A 15,040-nucleotide genomic window follows, 5' to 3' on the forward strand; every position below is an offset into this window, starting at 1 on the left:
GGTCTGATTTGACATGAACGGAGGGAGTGTTTAATAAAACAGTTCCTGAAAAAGTTAATAAACGTGTAGCATGCTCTACTTTTTTTACGACCATCATTGTTTGAGTACATTTTTGAAAACACCGGATCGCTTCTAACCTGTGACTAAAGTTCCGAAAACATCATCTGGGCACGATTAATGAAACTAACGTTCTAAACTGACACTTTACGCATGCCTCATTAGTGCGCTTTTGGAAAATCGCAGCTAAGAAACAAAACCAAGCTAGCAAAACTAGAATTACTAATTTTAATATGTATCTATAACATTATTATTAATTTATGTTGGTTTTTTCCTAAAAAACGATACAAAATTTTACAATATTCTAATTGGGTTCCTTTGTGTAAACATACAAATATCTTTGCATAATGGTGCATAATAAACTATAAATTTAAAAATACTTCAAGTATTTTAGACAACTTTCTCTATAAGCAATAAATTATTTGATCTGGCGCTGCGGACAAAACAGAATATATTCGATCTTGCGCATTCGCCATACATCAAAATGTAAAATGATTATTGATATATATATTTTAAATAGCATTGATGGATCTAACTCAAGAAACAATCATGGTAATAATAATTGAAGGTTTTAGAAAGAAATAACATAAACTGCAATTGAAAAATAATGACTAGGAGCAGAAAAATTTGTGAATAATGTGAAAGGAACTTAATGATGAATACGACAAAAAACAAAAACCTTAAACCGTTATTATTGTCTAGCGCCTACAATAACCCGCAAACAGACACCATGGTAAAAAGAAAACTAAGGGTGAAATTCATAGTCGATACTTGTGGCTTCCTAGGGTAAGAAACACAATAGAATGTGAAAAAACATTTGATATTTTAGGTCATTTTTGGATTATTATATTATATCACACGGTTATGAATATTTTAAATAACCACCAGTGGTTGCTGGTTTACGTTTCGACAATACTATTCCTTGGATGTTAAAATACTCATTAAAAATTAAGAAAAAAACACCACATTTTTATCTGCATTTCATTATGTGTTAGAATATCTGGCTGCGGCTAAATAAAAATCATTTCTTTACTCTAAAAAACAAATTAAGAAATATAACATTGATAGGACAATTAAAAAATATATTTGAATTAGCTGGTTACATGGAGTACTTTTTTCGTTTGCTTGAATGAATTTCAGAAAATTGTATGTTTGTAACTTGTTCTTAGCTACTTCCTTTTTATAATGTACCACATCATTACTATTACAAAGCACCATCCCGTTCCAGGATTCAAATACTCAATAAACGCCAGAAAAGAAGTTATACTCTCAGCGGGGACGGTAAACTCAGCCCAACTGCTTATGGTGTCAGGAATAGGACCAAGGGACCATTTACTCTACCACGGGATACCGGTTCTTAGGGACCTCCCCGTTGGAGACAACCTGCAAGACCACATCTCCGTCGGTGGTCTAACTTTCACCATCGACGAGCCTCTTTCGTTTATCACAGACCGGATTCCCTCCTTGCCGCTATTGCAGAGCTACATACTCAAAAATAGAGGCCCTTTAACAACTTTCGCGGCATCGGAGGGTGTTGCTTTTGTCAGCACAAAGTGAGTAATTTGTTTCTAGTTCCAAATGCATATATTGAATTAGTCATTTATGTATTTCAATTGTTCACTATAAAATGAAAATATAAATAGAGAAAAATAAATCTAAATCTCTTAACACAAGGTTATTTTTCCATTTCATATATGTAGCTAAAAATAATTATGATCTCTGTACGATATGTTTAAAGCACTGTTTAGACCCAGATTGGAGAATAATGTTGTGCTGTAAATAGTTTCTACGTACCTTGTTCATGAATAGGGAATTTCAATATTTTATGTCTAAAGGCAAAAAAGGGCGGACGCTTAGATAATTGTTTATACAGAAAAATTTTTCTAGCGTTTTGCTTCGAGTTACTAAAAATAAAGTCTCTCTAACAGGGTCTCATTCTGGAGAACATTCGTAGTCTAATTTAAATAGGAGTAGCAGCTTTACGACACGTGTTTGAACATCTTCAATATCCTCAATGTTGACAGTTTTGTGCATTTTCCAGATATCTAGAAATATAGACGTTTTAACAGCAAGATTAAGTAAGAAACATTCCAAAAATAATGCTTCAGTATCGCACTAAAAAGCCTGATCTGGTCAGAAATCGAAGTCATGTTGTGTTGTAGTTTTTTCTGATATTGATAGATAGATAGATAGATTTATTGTTACCTATTTTTGTACAAAGTACATTATAGCAGGTCAGAGTAATAATATTGTGCAATATTAAAAATACAGTTTAAGTATAAAAAGTAAAACAATTGAATATAAACCCTACGTTACAGTATACCAACAAATATAAATAACAATACATTTTAAATACAAAAAAAAAGAACAAAGAGACAAAGATAAAAACACTATAAGAGGTAATATCGTCACGCTCGATATTAAATTTGTCAAAATTTATAGGTTGGTTAAGGCTTTCGCGGCCCGTTGATAAGCTATTATCTTGGTTCGGGTTTAAAGGCCGTCGTCGATTGGAATTACTTCCTAACGTTTCGCTAGCACGAGTGGCGAGCTTCTTCAGAGGTCCTTCCATCTCCGATGTTGGACGTAGTAGAGTCTACGTCCAACATCGGAGATGGAAGGACCTCTGAAGAAGCTCGCCACTCGTGCTAGCGAAACGTTAGGAAGTAATTCCAATCGACGACGGCCTTTAAACCCGAACCAAGATAATAGCTTAAAATTTATAGGCTTAAATTCAATATTATTCTTTATAAAAATACACACACCGCCCCTCTCACGTCTCGATCTACAATAATAAGCAGCCAGTTTGTAACCAGGTATATAAATCTGTTCGAAAAAATGTTGCCCTAAAAAGTGCTCCGAAAAACACACCAGATCGAATAGATATTCGTTTAGAATTAAAGTCAGCTGATCAATTTTTTCAGACACACCTTGAATATTAATATGAAACACGCTAAAGCTGTTTTTAAAGTCCTTTACATTAATTGTTCTCTGCGTTAAAAAATGTTGTAAGGAATTTACATCATCCCACCTGTCAAGATCTATATGCGTGCTTATCTGAGTGACATTTGAGTCTTCCTTCTGTGAAAAAAAAACGATTTACACAAGTTCCCATCGGCTTCAAAGAAGGTTCCGTGGATTGTTCGTAGTGATCCTTATCTATAGTGACTTTGAATGACGAATAATAGTTGGGGTACTGCGAATTTAGTTTTTCGTATTTTACCTCGGGAAATATCGAAGACAAATAGTTGGTAAGGTCTTCAACAGTTGTCTCTGGGTGTAACTTATATACATGAAGAAAAGCTAGAGAATCTGATGTTTTCAAAGAACAAATAATTATACTATTGCTCCCAACTACAACATTTATTTTAGAACGTCGTTTTTTGTGTACAACTTCCATAAAATTGTTATCGCTTATCTCGTCAATCTCATCTAGTTTCATTTCTGACTGAACTTCAGCAATAGATTAAGCAACATCGGTATTGATTAACTGTAACTTTCGAAAAATCTTTTACGTGAATAAGATTTTAGTTCAACATTACTGAAGAGTAAGGTGCCTTTAGAATTAGGTGTGTAAGATTTTTCAAGAAATTGCTTAAAACCTTCAACAATATACCTCAAATTATTCAGAGTTTCATTATAATATGACATGGTGTCTGGAATTCGTGACTTTTAAAAACTTAAAAAAAAAATTAAACTGATATGTTACCAAATATATGTCAGAGATCTCAATCTTTTATAATCTAAATTAACATAAGTCAGACCCGTACCTCTTCTCTCTCGCTTCTCAAATGATGTCTGATGAATATGTCCTATTCTTAGGAACAGAACGAATTTGTCAAAAAAAATCAACAGCAAATTGATATTTGTGCAGTTATACAGTTACAAAATTAAATTGATTAACATCTATTAAATTAACAAAAAAATGAAAAAAAAACAGTCTTGGAGTCCATTTTATCAGAATTAATTTGTTTTTGTAGTTAAAGTTGCCAATAATTAAAACACGTCTAAAGCTCAAATCGATACAATGTTGCTAGAATAGTTACAGAAATAAATTAATTGTTTGTGGTGAGATGTAACGCATATACCGAGAGACAATAAACAGATTTAGATTTAAAACGTGCTTCTAGGTATGGTAATGTGACGTGGCCGGATATGCAATTTCATTTGGTAACCACTAGTATCAACTCCCAACTTTCCAAAACGATTCTTAACTTAAAGGACGACGTCTATGATACCGTCTACAGACCGTTAGAGAATCGTGACGTCTACCAATTAATCCCGCTTCTGGTAAGACCCAGGAGTAAAGGTACCGTCAGATTGAGGAGCAAAAACCCCTTCGACGCTCCCGTCATCGACCCTAACTATTTCGATGACCAACTCGACGTAAAAACTCTCGTCGAAGGAACTAAATTAGCTATACGGATAAGCGAATCGAAAATAATGAGGCGTTTTGGTTCCAAACTACACGACATACCACTGCCGACCTGTACACACCTGCCGTTCGGCTCCGATCTCTATTGGGAGTGCCATTTGAGAACCCTCTCCATGACCATCTACCACCCTGTGGGTACTTGTAAAATGGGATCGAAATGGGACGAGACGGCGGTAGTGGATCATAGATTGAGAGTGCATGGTGTCGCAGGATTGAGGGTGATCGACGCCAGCATAATGCCTACCATTACTACGGGAAATACTAACGCGCCGGTGATCATGATCGGCGAAAAAGGGTCTGATATGATCAAGGAGGATTGGCTGGGGATGTACGATTCCGGGACATACTTCCAATACATATGAGTTTTAATCGGATGGAATCGTTTATTATTGCTCAATTTCTATATGTGTCCTATTGACAACATATTATTATACTCGCATTGTGTACTAAAAGTTGTTTATTTTTAGGTAATTGTAAGTTTAGCACGACGGCATATAGTACAATCATTTGTACATATATTATTTGTAATCGTATTTGTACATAAAAATAAATAAGGCAACATATTTCCGTCTGACATTTGATGACTTTTATTTGCTTCACAATTTGCAAAAACGAAGGGGAATAGAAACATTATATTTTATGACTACAATTCATAACTGATGATAACACAATACTTAGAACTCTTATAGTCAATTTAGTTCGCTCACTAGAGGAAACTGTTGTTTTAAAAGTTTATCTCTGAATGTTGCGATTAGATCAAACGGTTAAAAGTGACCGGTCTCAATTACAATTTTCTTTTACGTGCGAGATGCGCACTCTGCGAGCTGTACATATATTAGCAGCCACCGACTGTCCAGACGTGCCACGCGATGGAATCGAAAGGCAGATGGGCAATGTTTCGAGTGTGCAAAAAATATCATTTTATATTGTTAAAAATAATTTAAAAGACAGCAGACCTGGCTTTAATATTTACTCTGCAAATTTCGCATATTTTTACTATAATTTATTACAAATTATTACTAAATTTATGCCCCAAATATTTGCAATATATGATTCGAATCATACTCTGATAAACAGTCTTAGATGTAATTATACTACATGTTAAGAAATGAAAAATTTATTTAACGAGTTTTATAAGTGGCCTTTATCAGATTTCCTGCTAATATATTATGATGAGCACATCATCATTTGATTTTTCAAGTCTCAACTCAATAAATAGTACATGAATGTTAACCCTTTGTACTCGTATATATGTCCTTTCGCGAGTACACTGTGCTGGGAGTTAATCTACTTATCTGTCTACTCCGATGTTTTGGTATAGGTTTTTTTTTTAATTCAAAAATGGCTTTATAAAAGCTACGGATTTTTTTTTTCAATAATTTATTATTATTACCATAATCACTCCCATTATTATTAAATTAATTCATACAGAATATAAAAAATTTACATCTTGTAATGTTGTAGTGTATGGTACCGTTCGAAGCAGTCACAAATGAGTAGCGAAGACTTACCGCTGCCAGAAATTTTGGATCCCTGCCCAAAGTTTTTTGTCATCTCGTCAACCAATTCCCGAACAAATTTTAGATGACATTGGTTTTTTGTTTTGGTCCCGTTGTGAAATTTTATATAATAAATATGCATCGACACTAGACGTTTCGAGTCCCCAGAAAAATAACTTTGGCCCTCATTTTAAAGACTTCCCCAGGAAACAGTATGATAGATATGATAGAATCGGGTATAAATTTGCGATTGATTTGAATAGTACCTGTCAAGTAAACATTCAGTTTTAACAATTCTTCTGCAAGTAGTATATATCGGTGTAAAAATGATATCCTCTTCATCCTGGATTATTGTTTAATACTTTCTGACACAGATGTAACACTATCCTTGTGCTTACAGGTAAATCAGGTCTTACTAAATCTTCCGATGTCAAGCTTCCTTAGTACGGCAAAATTGAATAAACATATCCGGTGTTAGCATCCGCAATTACATAAATTCGTATCCCCCATTTCGTAGGCTTGCCGGGTTTGTAAGTTTAAAAACAAATTTTACCCTTAAATCTAACAACAGACTCGTCTACCGATATCTCTATTGATGGAACAAAATGTTTTTTGAATTGCTTGTTTTTTGAATTGTTGAGTTCGAACCCTAAGAGAGATGGTTTTCATAAAAGTGGAACATCCAAAAAATTTGTAAAAATCGTTCTCTTCTAAATATGCTACTAAAAAAGGTATTTTTGCGTATTTTAGATAAGATTATAGTACCAATATTTAGGACAAACCCAATAAATGCGGTAAACTCTTCCACCATAGTATCTACCCACGTTTTGACAACCTCTTCCACTATTTTTATTATTAGCTCATCAGTAAAAAAGAGCTTGAAAAAATATATGGAATTTGTGGTCCTACCATTTTATCCCCAGAAGTAAATAGAATCCTGTCTGGTAATTGATCGTGGCTTGTGACGTCCTGCCATGGACCAAAATTACCAGGTTGTGTTATATTCAGTTTTCTTCAATCCTGCTTGAACTTGATGGTAAAAGTATGGTTCTCTGTCTTTTAGTAACTATAACGTCACTACCACTACTAGAGTCACTAATATTATCACTATCCAATCTATCATTTTCAGATGCGTCAATATAAAATTCATCGTCACTACTTTGCAATTCATTTTCAATTCTATCTTGTAAAAATTTCTTGGTTATTTGAAACATTTATACACCGAACTTTACCCAATCGTGTTAGTTATAAAACTGAGTAATATTCAAAATGCAAAAATGGTGCACATGCGAACTGAAGTGATTGAGATATATACATCAACAGATATAAAATAAACAGCTTACGATGGCATGCATAAAATAAATATCATGCTATCTTTTATTTTTACCTAAACATGTCCTCAACGAAGGTTCAACAAAGCAATTTGGAAATTTTAGAAATGAGCCTAGCGGATGACAGACCGGCCAATCTGCTGTAATAAGTCATTCAGTAAAAATTTGCTTATGATTCAAATTTGATTTACAGCAATGATCATTAATACTGTTTTATGGTTTATATTTATTTTTAAATAACATACGACCTTTATAGTTGCGCTTGTACTATCTCCGCCCTTGTGCTAGAATTGCGAGAAACGGTAACGGAGTTATACTAATAGTTTATACTAATCCTTTATTTGCAGAATTCGTTATAATGCGATTAACAATTGTATGCAAATAGACTGTTAATCTTCTATACCCAAAATTATATTACGTTGTGTCAATGTTGGTCAAGGAAACGAGCATCAACTCTAGGCTATAAATTGTCAACCAGGGAATTGGGAGTACATTACAAAGGAACAATTCGTTGAAATGCACAAATTTGATTGATTATTATTATTATTCTTGTCCTTCCAAATGTTTTATTATATTCACATTTAAATAGATGCGGGTAAGTCACCTAAAATATTTCTGCACGTATTGCATATATAAAACAGGGTGTTTTCTAATTGAATGTCAATAATTAAGGGGAGATTTTTGGGTCCACTTTAAAAATAAAACTTCACGTACTAATTTCACCTGTCTATTTTGGCAGTCCTCGACGGTCTTCTTCTATATCTTGTTTTAGTTTTAGTTTAGTTTTAGTTTAGTTCTCGATTTTACCAATGCAGTGGCGATCTAATTAACAAAACCAATTAACCAACCATAGACAGTCACTGACACGCTACTAATTTCCTTAAAAAAATATGATATTTGCATTCATTTAAGAGCAGATTTGTTTTAATTTTTTTTCTGCATGCTGTCATATTAACGACATTGTTATGACCATGCAAAAAAGAGTTTTTATTTTTTTAAGCGAAAACCGTAAAATCAGATTGAAAAAAATCCAGAAATTAAATTCCTTGATTTGACTGAATTGATTGGAGATTGCAAGAATAATTTTTATTTTAAGAGAAATCAATGGCGTACCATCAATGTCTACCAAAATAGACACGTGAAATTCCGTACGCCCGCCACTGTTGCATTTAAAATAATGCCTCTTGACACATAATAAATGTGTGCCAAATTTCATTAAAATATCTAAAGTGGTATTACTGGTATTAAAAAAATACATTTTGTTTTTAAAAACTTTTAAGTGAAAACCGTGAAACGGACTAAAAAAAATTAAGAGATCAAATCTGTTCATAAATGAATGCAAATGTCTTTTTTTTTAAGAAATCAGTGGCGTGCCACTGACTGTCTATGAACAAATAATATTTTGGTTAATTAGGTCGCCACTGCATTGATTAAATCGAGAACTGTTTTTGGTGAAGAATAAAATATCTATCTAAAACAAAATTTATTGTTTTTAGTTATCAACTAGTATCCTGCAAAAAAATAAAATAAAAGGCTGTAAGAAATAATAATGATAATGCATGCTGTCATTAACGATATTTATATGACAATGCAGAGAAGAGTTTTTTATTTTATTCAGCGAAAACCATATATCGGACTGAAAAAACATCAAGAAATTTAATTTCTTTAGAAATGAATGAAGATTGTATAAATAACGTTTAGAAATCAGTGGCGTGCCATTTACGTCTGCCAAAATAGACAGATGAAATTAGTGCGTGTATGATATATTTCATTAAAATATCTAAAGGGTATAACAGATATTAAAAAAATATATAATAGAAATAATAATTTCCTAATAATTATTCGTTTTGTAATAGTATATTATCCAACAAGTGTGGTAAACGGCATTTGACTCACGAGCGGAGCGCACGGAACGAGTGATTTAAAAAGTTTACCGAACGTGTTGCTTACTATACTTTTTCTACGACCGTTAGTTTTTGGGTACATTTTCGCAAAACAACAAGAAGACATTCACTGACATGACCGTCAGAATTGACAAATGTCAAAATTCAATACATGGGAAATATCTCTGATAACATCCGATTGCTCCCAAACCCGTGCGGTACAATCCCGAAAATGTCCGAAGTGGTTCAGATCCCTAGGAAACGAAACTGACGTGGAAAGTGACTCTTCACGCACGCTAGATCGGTGTGTAATTGGGTATTTTACAGACGGGAGTAGAAAAAGCTATTTTTCACTGATAATGTCCATTATTGGTTCATATCCAATCCCTAAAAATTAACGGAAGGGAAATAAAGGGGCTAAGATTTTTAATATTATGTACCTAATATGATTGTATCCATATATGTGGTACCTACCGAATAATAAAAACATAAAATTCAATTTAGTCTAATACTTCCAATGTTTATAATTTCAATAGCACTTCAGATAACTAAAGTATCAAGTTTGTCATTGAATTATATTAAATTAATATTTGTCTTGGATCAATTTCTTTCAAATTCAGACTAATAGACATTTTGAAAAATATTTTTAAAATAATGATGTTCATATAACATACATTTTATTAAAACAGCGAAATATTTTATTTCGTAACTAAAAAATCGACCCTGGAGAAAATCCGTCTACGTCATTGAATTTAAGGTCAAAATAAGTATTTGACCGTTACGAGAGCGCAAGTCTTAACCGCCAAAATTTTAGGAAGAGGAAACCTTTAACAGGAATTCAAAATAAATAGTGTCCGCAACTTCTAAAGCAGCAAAACGAGATGATATGAACTATATGTCTGTATGACCGAATAATATTAATAACAATAATAATAATAATACTAAAAGTCAATTAAAAATAATACCAACAACTATGGAACATTAACATGAATGCAGCTTAGGATAAAGCACATCCTTCAGATATAAAAAAAATATTCCGTCTTTATTAAAATTCCAAAACTCAATATACTGAATATACTTAGAGAATTGGATAATATATGTGCCGTAATTTTACTGAAGAATTTTCAAAACATTTAATATTACCCCTTGGACATATCGTTCCTATCATAAAAAAGTAGGACAAAAATACAGAAAAATATAACGTGCTAAACCTAATATTAACTAATATTAACTATAAAAAGTGGTGCTACCCGGCGATCAATAACAACCTTCGCAAAAAATAATGACGCAGGTTCCAATAAAAGGGTAAAGGTTGTTTTACACGTGTCCAAAGTCGCGGACAAGATGACCGCGACTCACGATGGAATTAGCAAAGTCATTCCGAAAAATACAGGATTTTCGGCACGTATACCGATGACCAAGGACCTTCGGTTCGACATCTGTAATGGAAAGAACCTGATCGATTTCTTGCCATAATGTTAATTATACACCAAAAAAAAGGAGAAACGTCAGGCGTTTGCAAATTTCCGATCCTCCAATGAGAAATGCCAAGGTTAACAATTTCGTCTGCCGTATTATGACGTCGACGGGGCTTGGTACGTTTATTTTTCGACTTTTCAGTTCGTGATTCTGATTTGTGTATAAAGTAGGAAACTATAACTAGATGTATATCGTGCAACAAGATTTATAAATGACATTTTAGTCACGAGTTTCCTTAGGCACGAGCGGTGCGAGTTCAGCACCCTGCTGATATTTTTGACATACAAAAAAATTGATACTGTGTACTAAGATATGTTCCAGGGACCCAAACTGTTTTAACTTTTGACTAGTCTATGATGTTATGAGTTAAGAGTCATTACAACTATTGTTGTGCAGCCGCGGCAGCCACTACACCTTAACAATTAATTATTTTTTAAAAAACAGCTCATACTTTTCTTAAATGGCAATCACATAGCTGTAAAAAAATGGTATCATGGAAGGAACCTTATGAATTTTACGTGACGGTGGATATATTTCATCACATTTTTTAAATAACAATTATTACTTGACAAAGCTTTAGCTTTCTTGGATTTTGTTAATTAACAATTTTTATGAATTACACATAAGCTAAACAATTTTTTGCAACTACACACAACATGATTAACATATAAGAAAAGTGTGCCATTGTTTTCAAATCATTCAGGTCGTAATCTAAAAAAATTGATAAACATGGATGACCATTTTTGCGAAACAACACTTATATCATTCTCTTACGGAATTGTGACGTGACCAAATGAAGTGGCAAAACTCTTCCCTTAGCTTCCAAACCCGATCTATATATATATATATATATATATATATATATATATATCTTGAATTTGGCCTGAGACGACGACTCTTGAAACACACATATAAATTAACGCTTTTTGGCAATAATTTTTGGTAGAATCCTATTGAAACACAGCTAAAAATTGACGGACCACTATATAAACAATAATACTAAACACGTTTCCGTAAAATCAAGAAGAATCAGAATTCCTATGGAAACGGTACATTTAAAGCCTAAATTCATTTGGATAAATTATATAAATAACATAAACACTTTTACCTTTTTTGCGAAAGAAAATATTGTCCATTTAGTCAAGAAACAAATATTGTTGATTTATCAGCATGTAAATAATTTTGAAAAATGTAAATGAAAATAATAGCAATATACTTACCCGAAGGAACGCCTCTGCTTAGATGCTTAGGTAAAAAATCACATGGTTTAAAATTGTCTCAACAAAAAGCACGGGGTTTTTTGCCTATTTTTTGAGATACCCTGTATAAAGTTTAGTCCTGCGAACCCTACCATTACTAGACCAAGGTCGTACCCGTACGAGAGCAGACTTAATATGGTCGATAATCTCGCTTATTTGGGTGTGCTCGCTGCAATTATTACCAGAACTCGGACATTAATTCCTTGCACATCATATCCTTGCACAACGATCATTTAGCATCGGAAAACAAAGCCGTTGGTGGGAATAATTTAAATATGTACCAATCAATTTTACTCAGCTCAGTGTATCAATATCGACTTTTGTCAACTATTTTATATTGAAGATTTTCCAAAAAAAAAAAATTAATAAAATAAACGGAATTAACGGAAAAGAATAATAAATAATGCATGCAGGTTCGGAAGATCACCACCTAGACACTGACTTACAACATTTTGAACATGGCATTATTGTAATGTAAGGGATATCACGTCCAAGAGTACGAAAGCAGAATTTAAGAAGTTTATGAAGGATACATCAATGTATTGTTACGTTTTAAAACACAAGAACAGTCTATTTCAGAAAGGTGTAGAGTACTAAAATCTCATTAGGAATGCAAGGAAAGCCACTGGTTTGGCACTGATTTGATTGCAAAATTCGTTCTTTTAATCGAGGGTCAATGTATGTATTTTGCCCATTGTTATCAATTCACCAATACTAAATATGGTGTACCAAAGGCGCCCCGGTAGGATGCCCGTAACAAGGAAAGAATCTCATTTTAACAGAATAAAAGTTAGAGTGTTATTGCTTCATTTTTTCGAGGTCGCATCACGTACGAATTCAAAAACGTAAGAAAAACATTTAGCAATGACCTCAAACCGACACACCTCGCCTATGTTATATTGTGTTAATATTTAAACTTGATCTTGCTCGTTCCGTGGTGACGCGGGAAGCAATAATGACATTTATTATACCTTAATTTATTTGGACCATGGTGAAAGAAAAAAACTCGAAAATTGAACTCATAATCATTTTGTGTTCTCGATTCGTCTCTTTTTTTTTATTGCAAAGGTTAATTATTTAATTAACCTTAGGGACTTCGCATAGATATTTACGACTATTAGATGCAATAAAATATCCCCGTCAATGATAGCAAAAAACACGTAATACTTAATTTCCAGACGACTTCGGGTCGTTTGATAGGCTCCTAGAAATGTTGATTAAGCGATGTGAACAAAAAGTGGTTTCGGAGAAAAATAGAAAATAAAAATGGACGAAAAAGCGCTCTCCTGCTACAGTGACGTTCTAAGATGCTAATTCAAAACATCAGACGTCAGAAATTATTTGTCCGACTAATAAGACTGGGTTATTATTACGGGGTAAAGTTGGACGGTTACCTGATATTTTTTACAAATAGGCTTAATATTATAAAGCAAGAAAATCTAAGTTGCTACATCTAAATATCTTAATAAATTAATGTAGCGGGAATGTTAACGCGGTGTACAAAAAGAGAAATTATCGGAGCAAAATGCATTTCTATATATTTCGATTTGGGTGCGTAACTGCATAAAATTTTATAAATAACCACAAAAGGTAATTTTCTTTACAGTTTCAGACATATGGATTTGATAATAAAGAGCGCATTCTTGTTGTGAAGTATTGAATTATAATTTTTAATCGAGATCCAAGGTTTTGTTGTAACTTTACTTTTGACAATAAGCTGGCATTTCAAGGCCATCTTTTCTAAAAATGTTAACATGTCATACATCATTTTAATAACTTTGATTTCGAATATTTAAAGTAGGTTGGAGGTTTTTGTTTTAAATTGGTTAAACTGGAAGCAGCTTCAACCAAACAAATATGATAAAAAATGAGTTTTATGCATGCTTACTATATTAAAAATTAAATAATTTTTCTTTCTAAAGCTGGCATTTGAAACCTGTAGAACGGGAGATTATCACAAGGGTGCCGATATTGTCGAGCGTTGTAGAAATGATAAAATATCTTCGACTCAGTTAGTTGAATTGAATTGAATTAATCGACAATTAATATAATACATTTTTTAACTTCTTTATATACATCCCATACGCTCGTTTTTCTTGAATTTATGATTATTACTTTTCAGCGGAAAATAGTGGACAAACTGCCTAAACTGAGCAGTTCTGTCTGCATTTGATAAAAGGCAATAATTTTCGATGGCAAACATAAATTACACTTGACTTATTTGTATATTTTTGGGTCCCTTTTTCAAAAAACGCCATATTTTTGCTCTATGACGTCATTTTTTTTAATATCTTAACAACCTTATTTAATTAATATACATACCTATGACATGAATATGTTTGTTCCATATTAGGAATTATATTTAAATGAATTGATTTTTATGAAATTAAATGTTATTTGGCATCACCGGATAATATTAGATTTCTCTGCAAAGCAACAGAGTTGGCGCAGAAGCGTCAATACAGCATTGTACCATGCTTATGCGCAGAACGTAGAAATATGGAAATAAGACATTGACATAGACATTGAACTCAAATAGAATGGCCCTCTAAAACAAGCGTTACAACTGTATTAAGAGATAGCTCGGTGGAGCCCAAAAAAGTTTTACTGTCTCCTCTTCATATCAAACATGGCTTGATGAAGCAGTTTATTAAAACAGTAGACAAAAATGGAAGTGTTTTAAATATTTGTGCGAGAAATTTCCAGGCATATCTAATTGATCTAATTGATACGTGTTTTGCGAACTCTAAGGACGAAAACTATGAAAGCATTGTTCAAAATATGTTACAACACTTTCATCGTCTAGGTTGTAATATGAATTTGAAAGTGCATTTATTTTATTCACACTTGAACTATTTTCCTGAAAATCTAGGAGCAGTTAGCGAAGAACAGGGAGAGAGGTTTCACTAGGACATTAAGGAAATGAAACGACGATACCAAGGCAGATAGAGCATAACGATGATGGCGAACTACTGCTGGATCATAATATGAGATATGCTCTTAAAATCCGAATGTCCGGAAAACGCAGCTTTCTGACAAAAAGACGAAGATTTCACTCCAAAAAGTCTGAGTAAAGTTTTTTTTTACTTTCATAATG

The 15,040-nt window shown here is 33.0% G+C and overlaps 2 protein-coding genes across 2 annotated transcripts in view; one reads left to right on the forward strand and one right to left on the reverse strand.

Moving 5' to 3' along the window:
• The window catches only part of LOC132706396 (uncharacterized), a 36,097-nt gene extending 31,040 nt beyond the window's left edge, over positions 1-5,057 (forward strand). The window contains exons 15-16 of the mRNA XM_060677725.1: positions 1,286-1,610; positions 4,188-5,057. Of these exons, the coding sequence (XP_060533708.1) occupies positions 1,286-1,610; positions 4,188-4,854 (992 nt within the window). The 3' untranslated portion in view covers positions 4,855-5,057. The remainder of the gene's footprint in view (positions 1-1,285; positions 1,611-4,187) is intronic.
• Positions 1-15,040, reverse strand: part of LOC132705902 (flotillin-2) — a 289,458-nt gene that overhangs the window by 181,362 nt on the left and 93,056 nt on the right. The window lies entirely within an intron of this gene.

The sequence above is a fragment of the Cylas formicarius genome, unplaced genomic scaffold (assembly GCF_029955315.1).
Source record: "Cylas formicarius isolate icCylForm1 unplaced genomic scaffold, icCylForm1.1 PGA_scaffold_8__14_contigs__length_24414737, whole genome shotgun sequence".
NCBI classification, from domain to species: domain Eukaryota; kingdom Metazoa; phylum Arthropoda; class Insecta; order Coleoptera; family Brentidae; genus Cylas; species Cylas formicarius.